The sequence below is a fragment of the Morone saxatilis genome, unplaced genomic scaffold, assembly GCF_004916995.1.
Source record: "Morone saxatilis isolate NCDOM2014 unplaced genomic scaffold, NCSU_SB_2.0 Contig24, whole genome shotgun sequence".
NCBI lineage: Eukaryota > Metazoa > Chordata > Actinopteri > Moronidae > Morone > Morone saxatilis.
In genome coordinates, this window is record NW_023339807.1 from 12,886,398 (window position 1) to 12,901,585 (window position 15,188).

Below are 15,188 nucleotides of genomic sequence, written 5' to 3' on the forward strand. Positions count from 1 at the left end.
TTGGGGGGTAATACCTATGAGAATTTCTTGGAAAAAGTCATGGAATTCTTGTCTTTTTCAAACATGACAAAAGTGAGGCGTGTAATTCAAGTTCAGAGATGTACGAGTAGCTGGAAAATTCTCTGTGGGCTGCAAAGCTGACAAAATCGAAGAAGAAAATGCAAAAAAAAAAGGCTAATCTTTGTTTAATCTTTGACCAACAACTTGATAAAATTCTTAAACAGACTTATTGAGAACTACTTAAAAGAGTACCGTCTCATCTCCTCATGCTGTGTTTAAAACAGTTTCTTTTGACATGTTGTGATGAGAGGCTGCAGCTTCTGTCATATATTTTTCCTCCCCTCTTCTCTAGAGGGGCATGAAAATTGTGAATATGTTGTAGATAAGCCAAAATTCCCAGGTGCAGCTGCTGTGTGTGCATGGTGCGTGAGAGTGTGTGGGTGGACGCATGAGTGCATGAGTGCATGTGAGTGTCTGTGTGTGTGTGCTGACGGGCCCACTGCTGCAGCAAGCAGCGGCAGTTCATCTTTTATCAATCAGGGTTAATTACTCACAACATGTCAAGCCACAGCATTCCTAACAGTCCTCTCCTGCTGCGAGCTCAGAGCCGTGTGTCACAGCAGTCAGCCGTGTGGACAATATGGCGAATCAAAGCAGACCACATCAGAGTGTGTTTATGAAAACATGATTAACCCCCTCAGTCAGCACGGGCCAGAGTGTCACCCTCTCCTGGTACTACGCCACTTTGTACGGGAGACCACTGCTGACAGATGAGTGACAGCGGTAATGACATGATGTACAGCTGGTCTACTGAGCCCAGAATGGATTCCTGCTGGGATTTACTGTTTAAAAAAAGATCTAAACTAGCATGTAAAAAGTGGCTAAAACAACTTTTCACAGCAATTCTTTATACACAGACACAAACAGCTGTGACTTTTGCTGGATGAGCAATGAGCTCCACACTCCTTCTCAAATCGGTAGCCTATGTTTGACCCGCAGTATCATCGCTGCGCAGACTTTTATCTCTTGTGTGCACCTGTGTACAGTATCTGGTGAGTTTTTGAGGAATGTCCATTGAAAACAGGGGTGAGAAAAGATAGGTGGCCTTAATGAGGCTTTTAAAAGTGTCATTACACAACGTGAATGTTCAGCTGCTGACAGATGAGACGTTACTGATTGTTCCCAAAAGTCAACCACAAAATGAAATGACTTTTAGATCATTCTGACATGTTATCATAGGACATTATTAAAAATATCATCGGTAGGTTACGGGTGGCTTTTTTAACTTTAGCATGTGGCCAAGTAAAATAAAATCTGAACGAATGTCTAATATCGTATGTGAATTTAATTTAGTGAGCAGTTAAGATACAGAAATGATATGATATTCAAACAATTACGAACCACGCCAGAAACCACACAATCATTATCTTTTCTCTCAGATTCATTAAAACTGCTGCTTCATGGAATTATTCAATGCCAACTGCCATTTATGTACAATTCAACTTTGAGTACCAGAAACCACATGGACTATAGTTACCCTGTGAACAGTTAGGTAAAACGATACTGTAACTGTTTTAAAAAACATAAAATTACCTTTCATTATGGGAAACTGCAACCTTCAGAGTCTGGTCAGAAACTGTTTTAAGGAAACATCTAATTACTCTCAAAGCAATCACCTTTGTGAACAAACGGAACTTATTTCCACACACTTGTGATGAAATTAGTCATGAAACTGCTCTTTAAAAGTGTGATCAAATCATTATACTATGGCATACCTTTTCCAGTCTTCTACCTTTGTGGGCAGCTGAGACCGTGAGTCCAGAACCTGGGTTTTGTTTTTAAACTCTACAACACACAGTCATCGATAACTTTGGAAGAGGGTTAATAAAAAGAACATGTGAGTGCTGAGTCTGTACAGGACACCCTCCACTTCAAACACTGATCCGGGGCCAAAAATGTGCGCCTCCATTCGAGTAATCATGAGCAGCTCTACAATACCTCACACAAAGTACAGCAATAACATCGCTAAGTCTCTTTGCATGTATGTCACGTAATGAGAAGCTGGCAGACAATGAGCTTCCTTCAAAGCGCAGTGATTAGAATATAAATGTAAGCCATTATGAGAAAGGATAGCCGAGGAGGAAAGATTTAGCTAAAAAAGAAACTTGGAAGTGTTCAATGAGCAGCCTGGCGTCTTCGCAGCACTCCCACACTCCAATTTCTTTCAATACATACGCTTGCCTTATAAGTAAGCAGAACATTTGAATGGTATCAAGCTGCAGAAGGGAACCACAGACCCACTGTGTGGAGGACACAGACCCCGTTCCTGTGTCTGAACCAGGACTCTGAGAGAGAGAGAAGTAAAAACTTAAGTAACTCTGAGGTCTGCTGGAAGTGTTTCTCCGGGGGCCTCTCCCTCACATAAACCACAGCAATTATCTTCCACAGCCCCAGGAATGTGCAGGAAGGGCTGCTCCCTGACCACTGCCAAGGTGAGAAGCACTCTGAGGTCTGGGTGGCAGCACCAACACAAGCCAACTGACTCTTACTTAGACATGAAACCCCCCTTATCTATGAAAATCCATGAAATCAACTCAACAGCTTCCCTTCTACAAAACTGTTCACTCTCCTTGCACTCACCACTCTGCCCCCTTTGGTTTCATTTACAATTTGGAATTCATTAAAACTGGGTCAGCCAAACTGTCTGTCAGTGTGCAACATTTATTTTACCAGGACTTCGGGATAGGGGCCAAATCTCCATCCTATACAGTGCAACTTAGAGCCTCTTATCTGTTTATGCTCTGCTTTAGCTGGGAACAGCACTCAGGTCTGAAATGTGCCTCCCTGTGCCCACGTGAGCTGGACGTGCTTTACTGCAAAGTCCGGAAAAGACTTATATCATGTAGATTCTTGTTCATGTGTGTCACTTTATTTATAGTAAATGATTTGAATTTCCAACACTGTCCGCACTGGATTCTGGGAGCATATGGGCAGACACACAGACGGGACTCAACACTGACCTGTGAATTCACAGTTTGGTCATTATTGATAGTGAGTCATCACATAAATGAAGGAATAATTTCGTCAGAGAGAACAGAAACTATTTGGACCAGCCTGAGACATAAATTTTTAATGTAATGTTTAATATAGGATCAGACCTCATTATGTCACTTACTGAAGTAAACATTTAAGTAGAATTTTTTTTTTAGATTTTTTTGGCCACTTGGGGGCAGTTCAGCCAAACACAGCATTGGAATATTAGGTAGTTAATGGTAAACATGTTATATTAGATGCCTATCTACGCATCCAGCAGAACCGGAGAAACATTAGCATTAATTTTGAGTTGTGTTTCTGGCCATTAGACAAATTTAAGTCCAACATTCAGTCTCCTTTTCACTCTTTAGTCTCTACTGCAAAACTTTTTGCTGTAAACAGTTGTCTACTGTAGCTGGAAACAAGGTTGATAAGAGCTGTGAGAGTGAAGCAAACCTGTAAAGTTACAGGCTGTAAAACCAAAACAATGTGCTGAAAGACTATATGAAGCACTGCAGAGAAAAGGGGACTGCAGAGATGGGGGAAGACTTACCATGAAGAGCGTTAACATTACACATGTTAATTAACTAATTGTTAATTAAAAAATACTGATTAGTGGAACATTATAAAGAACTGTCCTTTCTGATACGTTTCAGAATAATTCAGAAAGTTCATTTAAAGTAAACAGTGGAAAATTAAAAGCTGACTGATTTCCTTTCGGTACTGACATTACTGCATCCCTGCCTCTCATTCAGAGTCTGCCTGCCATAAAAAGTTTATTACTCAGGTCAATTAAACAGCTCTTACTGTATATAAACTGGATAAGACATGTTCATGGTTTACATATTATTTGTTATTCAGCTAATCACCCAGACCATTAGAGCCAGACAAACTGCCTCTGCCAGACCAATTCCAGTCACCGAGCTGACTGCCAGACTTACATTGAGCCCCATACAGTAAAACAATAGGGGGATGCTTCCATTTTCAGTCCTGAATACATGTCTGCCAGTATTTGACACAATTTACTGTGGGCCTTAGCCCAAACAAATTCCCTAAGGACAAACAAACAAACCTAATGGAACAATAGCATGAAGTTAGGCAGGGGAGCCTCTCCAGTATTTGGCTGAGCAAGCTCTACAGGCACTGCGGACCTGATGAACTACTGCAGTGCTGAGCAGAGCACAGTGAGTTGAGTCGACTATAACACTGCAAGGAAAATAAAAAGGCTAAACCATGTACTATATTTTATACTTCTTCTGTATTTAAAATAGTGTAAAGCTGATGGATTACAGGTCTGTACTGAGAAAATCATTTTAGGATAGTGAACTACTGGGGGATGGCCAACAGATGAGCTTTTCCCATCCCATCCAAGTGGGGAAGACTTTGGAGGAAAGCTACTACATGACATCCACCCACTTGTAAATTGAACTGAAAGATGAGCTGCGGTAAATTCTTACTGCTCTTAAGAGAGTAGGGGTATGAGTCGCTCTGGTTCTGGCCAGCCATATGCTGAATTCAGTCCCAAAAAACAGTCAGCTTGCAGGAATCAGCCGTAAAAACCCACTCGAACGCTGAGGATTTCACTCAATCTGCCTGCGTGCTACATTACTGCAAAAGATTTATTTTTTTTCCAAATTATAGTTTATGTATCTCAGACAGCAAGGTCAGAGATGATAAAATAACAGCTAGAGAAATGAACCAAATCAAACATTCTTATAATATAATTGGCTTGTACACTGAATTCTGTTACAGTAAAACTGCAGCACGGGGTTGTAATTCCACTGCTAGTGGGTTTGCTAAGCCTGAAAACATCTACAGATGAAGGGAGAAGAAAAAAGAGGAGGCAGAATATAGGTCAGGCAGGTGGGGTTGAATTGGGTTCAGATGCAAGCGGTCTGCTCATGTGAGGGGGATCTGACGGGGTCTGCGGGGTCTGACACAGGGGGAGGACAGGGTGGGACATATCCGGTTAGGAACAAGGCTCTTAGCTTAACTAAAAACATGACAACGGGTGATGTTTTTCTCTTCTGTTAGAAGCTGTCTGAACATTTTAAACTCAACTTGCAACTTTTAATTGTTAACATGTAGGTAAAGGGTGTTAAGACAGTATAAAAACAGTCTTTGGAGTATACAGTAGTGTATGTTTTAGTGCAGCACTGAGTATGTCAGTCCATTTGGAAGCTGGCGATTTAATTTAATAGAGAGAGGCCATGCTGGAGGCTGAGACTAAATGTTGCCAGTGGAGCAAAGACAGAGGTTGTAGGCTGAAACCATGTGTGGCCCTCATTTCCTAAATTTCCTCCAAACAAAGGAAGTCATTTCTGTCTCAAACAGGTGAAGGCGAAATTTCTCAAAGGGACAAAACTTTGTGAGCAAGATAAATAATTTTTGGGATACTTTTACAATGAAGCAACCTGGCGAGAGACCTTTGGATCATAACATAACCTACACATTAAAAAGGAAGTGTGAATGAATTAACCTTTCAAAGTACAAGAGTGGTATCATGCACGTGTGAGAGAATGTTTTTCGGATTGAAAAGCTTTGCACAAAGGGGCAGCAGGAGCGGTGTCTGGCTCTGAGATTTGCAGGAGATCGGGTGGAAAACATGCACGTGTTCCCATGGGATCTCATTACAAACCAGGAGTTCAAGTTTCTATTGGTACGACAAGGGCATTCCTGGAGATCTCCTTCTCGCAGCAAACACAACACTCGTCCACATTTGTGTGTCAGCAGTTCCTGTGTTTTCCCTCTCAAATATCCTTCATCCTTGAGGATTTAACAGGGCATTTGCTCAATTTCTCCTATGCATCATTCTTGCATGATCACACAAACAAGGAAGTTAATGCACGTATAATAACCGGTATATACATCGATACATTTGCAGAAAAGCCTCTTAAGTCAGCCCAGACAGAATGGAAATGTTTATCCAGACGATGGGCCACAGTAAAGGTCCCCCCCCCTCTAGAACAGAGGACCTATAACACAGCCAGACAACACAATACACACTGTTTCCAATGACAGCTTCCAACACCACTGTTAACACAACTGTGCGGTGCCTGGGTTTTCACTTTATGCTCAGCAAAATGGTCAAACCAGCAAGAGGAGAATTCAGTTACGCTCCATTAAATATTTAATGAACTTCAGATTCAGGGTCTGAGTATTACACAAAACAATTATCCTGATTCTAAATTAAGAGAAATAAAATATCACTCTATTATGTGATGGTATATTGGAAATACTAGTGACATTATGAGCTCAGTCCATCCATCATATGTGACAGGATATCTGTTGATTATTATAAAGCAATGCTTACATGGCTGTATATTTTATAAAGCATTTACACGTGAACTATCCCTACAGTGTTGGTTATGCTACAAAGTGAATGTGAGAGTGAATGAGTGAAATCAGCAGCTACTGTGTTTGTTTCTTGGCGCACAAACTGCTGCACGGACAAGTCACTTGATGTTCTGCCTTGCTGATCTGTCACACATAAAATGTAACGCCACTACACCGAGAAACACTACAGAGACCCACAACAATTTAAACAAAAGGGGTCTTGTGTTTCAGGTGCACTTATAGCCTTGTGAAAAAGACTGCTGCCCACTAAAGTTACTGCTGCGTGTGACACTAAAGACTGAACTGAGCGCTGTATTGGGAGCTGTGTTCCAGGTCCCAGACAGTTTAAGAGGCAATGAAACACTTGTCTAGAGCACATCTCCCTTTCTCATGGAAGGCCCTTTGCACAGCTCCCCACTGGAAACCAGGAAGTCAAGGTGCTTTAACTTATGGCATTATAACTGCTGTGTCATTAAAAACAGGAGCTCTCAAAAATGGTAGCAGCAGGGAGGGAGGGGTACACAGACAGGAAGAAAGAGGAAGACAGGTTGAGATAAAAGCACAAAATGAAATATGGGCATGATTTATTTAACACAGTAATACTTTTGGACTGTTCACAGCACAACTCCCATTTCTGTGGTGGCTATAAATTCACAAATATAAGTTATAGCATGTAAGCCTATGTATATACAATATAATACGGCATGCAATGAGATATGACCTTCTGGGTATGAAGGGTATTTATGTAATGTTTAGGAATGTGTTTTTCAAAAATTGTATCCAAGACTGCTTTGAGAGGTTTAAAAAAGGCAGTTTTCTCTAAATTTCAATAGATCAAAAAGCTTCACTTCTAATTTGATTCTGCCGAGACTTAGAGATGGCAAGTGTTTAGTAAACAACAGTGTGCAGACAGAAATGTCATGGCCTTTAACAAGTGCAAACAGAGAAAGTGTTGCTAAAAACATAGCTTATGGTGAGGAATGTCAACAGTGAACATTTCAAAGCAGGGAATAATTGCTTCAAGTCGACTGTAATTGGTTTGTCTTTAATCTGCCCTCTCTCCGCCGCTCCCATTTTACAGTTACCAATTAAACACAGTTGTTACTTTTGTTAGTGCTCTTTCTGTAAATACTACAAGTGGAACGATGATCCAGTAAAAACCTTGTTATTTGTTCTTCCACCACCTCTCCCAGTTTTGCTCATGATAATAAGTACCACAGGGATCTTTTTCTTACCACAGTGAAAAAAGTTTGAGCTTTGTGCAGAAACTTCTTTGACCTTTTGCACAGGCTGCTTGCATTTTAGGGCTGCTGAAGCACTTACTGTGCTGTCAACAGCGATGTGTTACTGTGACAACCAATGAATTTGGTTATTTTTTATGCTTTAAACAACGTAATAGAAAGTTTTGTAATACCGCATGGAATAAAAGCCTAAACAAGGGGTGGACAAAATAAATAAAATAAGCAGAAATAGTCAGTCACCAGTAGTTCTATTTTCTAATGGTCTGTCTTTTGACTTCTGTACTGTCAGTGTTCTAATGTGGGTTTCATGACTCAGTTAAAATAATTGATTATTAGAGGAAAAATCAGTGGATCACCAAAGTCATTACAATTTATCCTCAAGGGACCTTTAATATCTGTAGCACATCTAGTAGTAGTTTGATTTAACTCTGGACCACAAATGTGTGCCCCTGCTGGATGGCAGTTTTTTTAATTGGTGATTCATTATTTTGACTCGGAAAAAAGGTTTCATCCATTTTCCACACTTTGAAAGTATCTTGAGTATATACATATATAAATGGTAATAAATACATTTTGAAAGAGAAATAACATTTTACAACCCCATGAGACCTCTGCAGTTTGAGAAAAAACATAACTACAAAAACATACAGTATGAGACCTTAGCTCAACTTTTCACGTCATCAACCAAAGATTTATGATTTCAAAGACTATTTTAGAAAGATTATAAATGACACAGATGTTCTGTGTTAAATTAAACATAACGTCTGTGTTCATTCAATTTTCTGAGACAAACAACATGCAAATGGTTATCTCAAAATGAAGAATGAATATCACTAATGAGCCCTTCATTACCTTTTTGGCTCCTGTGTGTTTGCAGCATTTCACCAGGGCAGAGTATATAAGGCTTACAGGAGTACCAGATGGCACAGGCACCTCTGAAAAAGTGACCTCACACCCTTTCCCACTGATAGGGTGATAAAGGCATACAAGCTCCCCCCTGGGCCAAAAACGCAAGCCTCCAAGGAACTGAGTCCAGGTCTGGAAGCCCTCCGAGCCAGGTGTGAGGGGCCCAGAGAGGGGCCTGACCCCAGCCAGGCAGACCCAGAAAATCCCCACATCACTGAGGGAGCACTAACTGGCCACAGACACCTCCAGGGCTTTGAGAAGACGGAATGAAAAAGTGAGGAAAAAGAAAAAAGTGAGATGGTGTAGATTGCTGGGAGAGCTGCATGAACTACCATTTACAATGACGGCAATGTTCCAGAGAGCTAAGGCTGGGAACCTGTTCCTGTAAAATGCTTGCAGACTGGTGTGCACGTGTGCCTTTTTCATCTACAAAAAGACCCATAAGATTGATTTTTATTCTTGAAAGAGAGCAAGATTGTTTTGTCGGGAGATTTTTAATGCAGACCAGACGGATGGGTTCAAGGCTGCATTCCTATTTCTTTTTTTTTCCTTGTACTGGCCTCAACTTGAAAGACATTGCAGCAAAAAAAAACCCACATTAGAAGTGATCAATGTCTGATACCAAAGCAATTACGGTTGTTGGTTCCCTCTCTGTTTCTCTCCCTCTCGCTGCACGTGTGAAAATTTCAGGCATCTAATTTACTCCCCTCCTGGGAATCCTTATGACACGGCTCCTCTTGGAAGTCATCAACAGTAAAGCAGCCAGATCTGTATACATTTCTGACCTGTGCATCTGCGTTCCAGCACATGCTCGACTTGTGTTCTCCCAACACATGGCTCAGGAGGGAGGGTGATCCGCTACAAGCCACATTTCCTCAGCTGGTCAGGAGAAATTAGGTCAGGAGTTGAAACAGGTTAAAGGGGCTTTTGGGAGAGTGGTAGTTTGGTTTAGTTTCTCATGGTGTTGTACGGATACACGAGGGGAAATTGTATCTGCAGAGACGAAGCGATAAATTAGTACATGAAAGAGTAAAGAGAGTTCCAAAGAGACACACTGACACAGATGTTTTGTCGAAATTCTCTGGGAGGTAAAAGGAGAAAAAAAAGGGACAGCACAATAAGGAGGAGTGAAAAGATATGAGAAGTGGTCCCATCATTCACAGCGCAATGACACTAACAACTCTTACATGTGGTCAACTCTGAAGTTTCCAAAAGCCTGTCGTTCTCATCCTCTGCCTTGTTTTGGCCATTTACCCTGTGTGATTTATCCGCCTGAGTCAGAGACCAGGCCAAGTTCAGATGAAGAATTAAACATTCAAGTTCGGAGCCGACAGAAATACTCCAGGCAGGGGTCATGTTCATGTTTATAACTTGCCAAGGGGGGGGCAACATTGGTACTTTGTCACAGACATCCACCCTTTTGCTGTTTGATTTTTTTCAATAACAGAAAAGGTCAACAATGAGTAGGTTGGAAAATTAGAGAGCAAGCATTTAGGAACATGCAGGATCTAATTGAATAAACATGAAGGGGGAGGGGTGACATCTGACTGAAATGTGCACTCGAATTATGAAGGTCAAGAACACTGTGACTCTTTTTAGCGAGGCTTAATGAAGAAATAACAAAAGGGGTGTCTGAATCTTTTTTTTATCACAAAAGCTGGATCCAAGTTTTGGGTTTGTGTTTACAGTAAATAAAAAGATTATTAACTAATAAAGCCCTGACGTACTGGCTCGGGTCAATTAACAGAAGTGCAACTAATGTTCATGAAAAAATGAGAGAACACACCAGGAAAAATAAACATGGAGAAGAAGAAAAAAAAGAGAGGAGGGGAAATTAGTTTTATGATCTGCAATATCCTGCCAGAACTTTTATTGGCCACTTAAGCATGTGTGACCTGCCCCCTCACAGCAAGCTGTTAAATGGTTGTGACCTTGCAGCGAGTGTTATGAACCCCTCGGTCCTCTAGTATCCCCAAAACATGCTGCCCCTGCCCCTCCCTCGACCTGAACACATATGATCTTTCACCTTACCGACACGGGAGAGATAAATCACCCAGCTGCTCCACTTGGCCAAACTTCCACATTATCTGTGGCACACATTTTGAGTTTGTTTATATGCCTTAAGTGTGTGAGTGTGAGAAGGTCATCAAGCAGAATCATCAATTTACATGGCGTATGTAAACACATGTGGTTCTGGATAGGTTTATGGAAAGAAACGTGTTACAGGATTGATTAATAACATCCTCGATTAGCCTGCGTTATAAATTGAGGTGTGAGAAAGTAGAGATGAAGAAAAGTGTGCTGTGAGTTTGTTGAAGAAAAGCCGTGCTGTTCTGCAGTGGACGTACCCCTGAGGATGTAATTCTGGTAGTTCTGGTCAGCTTCAGCTCCGACTTTTATCAAACACGTGAGTCCTTCTGCCACCACAAACTCGTGCACCAGGTCCTTATCATCCTGGAAAGAGGTCAAGGAGAAAGAGGAAAATATTCAAGAGCCATCACAGACAGAGCCAGGGACTATATTGTTTTTATTATTGTTTTTTTTTATTCAGCTGTAGCTACTGTAAGTGCAATGAGTAATGCAATCTGCTTGCATTCAGAAGGGTTCATGTTGATTTGGCCTCCCCGCCTCATCCCACATTTTGTCCTCGATGACAAAACCACCTGAATCTCTCACACCTGTCGATGACTCTACATGCACACGACACTACTGCAATGTAGAAAAGTAATACAGATATCAGGCCAAGTGGACACGCTACTAGACAACAAGAATCATAAACATTCTTTACAACTGAAACAACGCAAAGCCACTCACAGAGTAAAAAGTGAGCTATTCTAATCTATTTTGGGCCTGCATCTGGGTCTGTTGCTCTCTTTTCCATCTAACTGTCGGTTAACCCTCCCCCTCTATGGCCGACTGCCCACCAGGCCAGCCCAGCCCAGCCCAGTGTGTGAAGTATGACCAGACCTGAACACTCCACAGCTGCCACGAAGGCAGACTCTCAGCAGCACAACTCCGCCTCAAGAAAACAATGCTGTGTCCAAGTGTGAGTGTGCATGTGGGCACTGATGCATGTGTGCACGCTACATATAGTTGCACTTTAATGTGTGTACATGCACGGGAATATTTAAAGCCCCGGAGCACAGCAGAAGATACTTCACATGCTGACGAATGCTGCAATTTTGGAAAATTCCTTAGATCACACAAAATACAGCAGTTTTATAAAAAGATATATTCTTACGGTTCTGGCACAAGCAAAAAGAGAAATAATTACCTGAAAAATCTGCTTGAGGGAAAAGAGGGCTCTCCGTAGCTCTCGTCCAGTTGAGTTGTAGAGTTTTTCTGTGTGGAGAGAAAAAAGGAGAGAGTGGAAAAATCAGCCAGTCACACATGTGGCATCTTTCTATGACACTGTCATAAAATGAGTGAATAAAACAAATTGACATATGATTCAGAATCATTGTGATTTCTCTTAAAAAACAAGAGTGTTTATCTACTATTGTTTTAGTGTATCATGTCAATGATGAACTGCGAATGCCTCCTTCAAAATCACTTCCTTGTGTCTACTTAATGCACATATCATTGGCAGCAATTATCCCAAGTAGCTAAATGTGAAAAATATCCTGCAAGAGGAATAGTGAGAGCAAAGGAACAGTAGGAGCAACTCAGAGCACATCTGTGGAGAGTTAGTGAACAGTGGATGTTTCCTGCTGACAAAGCCATATCTGTAGCTTACCAAAATACAAAGTCATGGCAGAAACTTGAGCCAATAGCCACCACAATGGCAAAGAAACAATACACCCATTAATCAGTTATGGAAACGCCACAGAGGAATAAAGGAGACATATGACGGCTGACAAATGCTTGTGATGGAGGCGAACATTTCCTGCAACTACTCTGACAATCCTTCACCCTGCATGCAGTCTGCCAGGGAGTGGCAGCATTGAGCACAATTCCTGTAGCTCACTCATCACTGCTGAGTGAACTCTCTCTGACTCAGCAAAACCTTCCTGTTAATGCTGCAGATACAGCAACATACAGCACAGTCCCGTCCAGTGCAGTGCCGTACAGCTTCTGCTTCTCTCTCAACATTGTCTTTTTTTTCACCCATTGCTTTTTATTGTGTTGCAAAATGCCTCTTTTGTCTGTCTTTGCCTTTCTTGCTTTTAAGGCATGATGATATGTCTAATCAGCAAAGATCAGACAGGAGACTGTCATGCACACAAGTAGGCATGAAAACAGGGATTTGTTGTTTCTCTCCTTCTCTCTCTCTGTCTCTCGCTCTCTCTCGCTCTCTCTCTCTCACACACACACACACACACGCACAAACTGACCCTACATAAAGCACTATACGGCCCAGACACTGCAATGTGTCTGGACTGTATGTTGACTTATGTGTTTCAGTTAGAACCCGAATACCAAAACATGCAATTGATGAAAGGAAATTAAAGTAGACACAATGAAGATGTTGCCTTGTCATAGACATACACACACAAACACGCAAATGAGTTGTGCCCACAATCTCCTTGTCTTTACAAAGAGCTGGCACTAATTATATTCAAAGGTGTGAGAAACACACCAATGAGTGTATACACTTGGGATTCTGTCCCTTAAGCTGATAAACTGAGAGAGAGAGAGAGAGAAATACACACACAATACACAGTTATTAAAAAAGTAAATAAATAACAGTTCAATCAAACTTTGGTTTACGTTTCTGTATCATATTTCTGGGTTAGAACTTGCTGCCATGTTCCAGGAAATGTCATTGCAGGGTAAGGTTGTCCACAGCAGTGTAACTCACACTTCATATTATTGGTATACTCCACTCTACTGCAGACAGACAAGACACTGGAGATGCAGCTGTAATGCAGACAGCCCAGGACTGGGCCATATGTGGTTAAAAGGCTCCCATTTGATGAGGTTGCCCACTGAAATCCAACACCTCACAATTCAGTTCCAGCAGAGTTCCTTATCTTTACAAGACGTCTTGTTTTTAATTTATGATTCTAATGGTATTTGGTATGAGTGGAGCAGGGTTTTAGATGTTTTGCGCATTCAGTGCCGTACATGGCTGAGATATGATGAGTAGATGAGTATTGGGCTTTTACGGAAGAGTCCTGGCCAGTCACTGGCAACAACATCCACAAGAAATAAATCTCTACCGGTCCAGCGGTATTAAGAGGGGTGGTTGTGCAATGTTGGTGATTTGTGTCTTTATAAATAACAGGAAGGAAATGTGACCTGGCCTTTTTGCCCCCCCCCCAGCTGCGGAACTCCCAGCCTGAGCACCTCAGGGGTTGCCAAGTCACCATCATTTTTTAAATCTCCTCTCAAAACCTGACACATCTTGTAGTTTATATATTTAGTCTGAGCTTCATGCAGCTGGCACTAACTGAAGCCCATTATAATGATTCTCCCATGGACAAAGTAAGGGCTCAAATTTGTGGTTGACTCCACATCACATATAAAGGATCCAAAGCATTTTAACAACTGCACCCTCCCCTGCAGGTCAAGGTAAGACCACATCCATTGCCCTGTACCTCAGGAAGATGACTCATTTAGATTAGTGATGTCTAAACAAAGAAGCTCTCTGATCAGTGGAGCAGAGAGACAGGGGGTTACTCATCACACCTTAAGCTTACAAAGCAAACTTGATTTGTGGTCCTACTTAAAACCCAACTCTTGAATCTGTGTGCTTTTCTTCCTCTCAAATTCTTAATTGCACTTCCTCACAGACATTGAATGTTAATCAGTGAGTCAACAGTTAAATTACACCCAGCACGGCTGACACACCAATGATAATTCTGCCCATAGCACTACGACAGTGATGCATGAGCACCTGGGCTGCCACTGGATTAAAATAAATCCTAGGACCATGTTTTGGGTGTGTGTGTGTCCATCAGCAAAAGCATGGCAGAGAAATTCTTCCACGCAGAGATCCAGTGCCATTCGCACAAAGGCTTGTGCTCCTCTACTTAGCCCTGTAGTTTGGACTGCAATAAAACTGTCAGAAAGTTATTCCTTCCTGACACTAAATGAAGCCCATCTGCAGGAACAGACAGTTCCTTCCCTGTCCCTGTCCGCAGTCCACATACACCAATGCACCTCCAAGAGGCCCATCTCTAATGAGAAATAGCTCAGTGGAGATTAGTTCCATACCATTTGGCACAGATATGCACCCAAAAGTATGGGCCTTCTGCATTTCCCTATTTAGGAAAATAACCTAGGCACTCATTTATTCAAAGGAAACAGAAAACTCTCATTGCTGCATTCACCTGAAAAAAACCTAAAACTTTAAACTAAATAGATCACTACATTTGTCATGAATTTAATATTTAGCCTTGGCAAGCATAGGGCCAGAAGAACAAAGGAATATATGATGGATAACACATAGATTGGGCGACAGACATTCTGAGCTCTAGATGATGCTTCTTTCAATTCTGACTGGAGATGAGCCATAATTCAGATACGATAACAACACAAACAAATTGCAGCAACCAAGTTGCTCTTCAGCATGAGGGCAACTTGGTTGCTTGACATACTTATTTAATGTCAATTAAAGTAAATGAGTTAGCACTCTGCCATCTACCCATGTTGCAAATTACTCTTCATACCACAAAACAAGACACCCTTAACATTAAAACAATAGCGGGGTGCAGCTGAGGACAAGCA

General features: G+C 41.5%; 1 protein-coding gene across 4 annotated transcripts in view; it reads right to left on the minus strand.

The window, feature by feature from the left end:
* Positions 1 to 15,188, minus strand: part of fhod3b (formin homology 2 domain containing 3b) — an 81,710-nt gene that overhangs the window by 20,205 nt on the left and 46,317 nt on the right. For all 4 annotated transcript variants that reach the window (XM_035672077.1, XM_035672078.1, XM_035672080.1 and 1 more), the window contains exons 4-5: positions 11,791 to 11,858; positions 10,865 to 10,970 (exon numbers count right to left, since the gene is read on the minus strand). In XM_035672077.1, the coding sequence (XP_035527970.1) occupies positions 10,865 to 10,970; positions 11,791 to 11,858 (174 nt within the window). The remainder of the gene's footprint in view (positions 1 to 10,864; positions 10,971 to 11,790; positions 11,859 to 15,188) is intronic.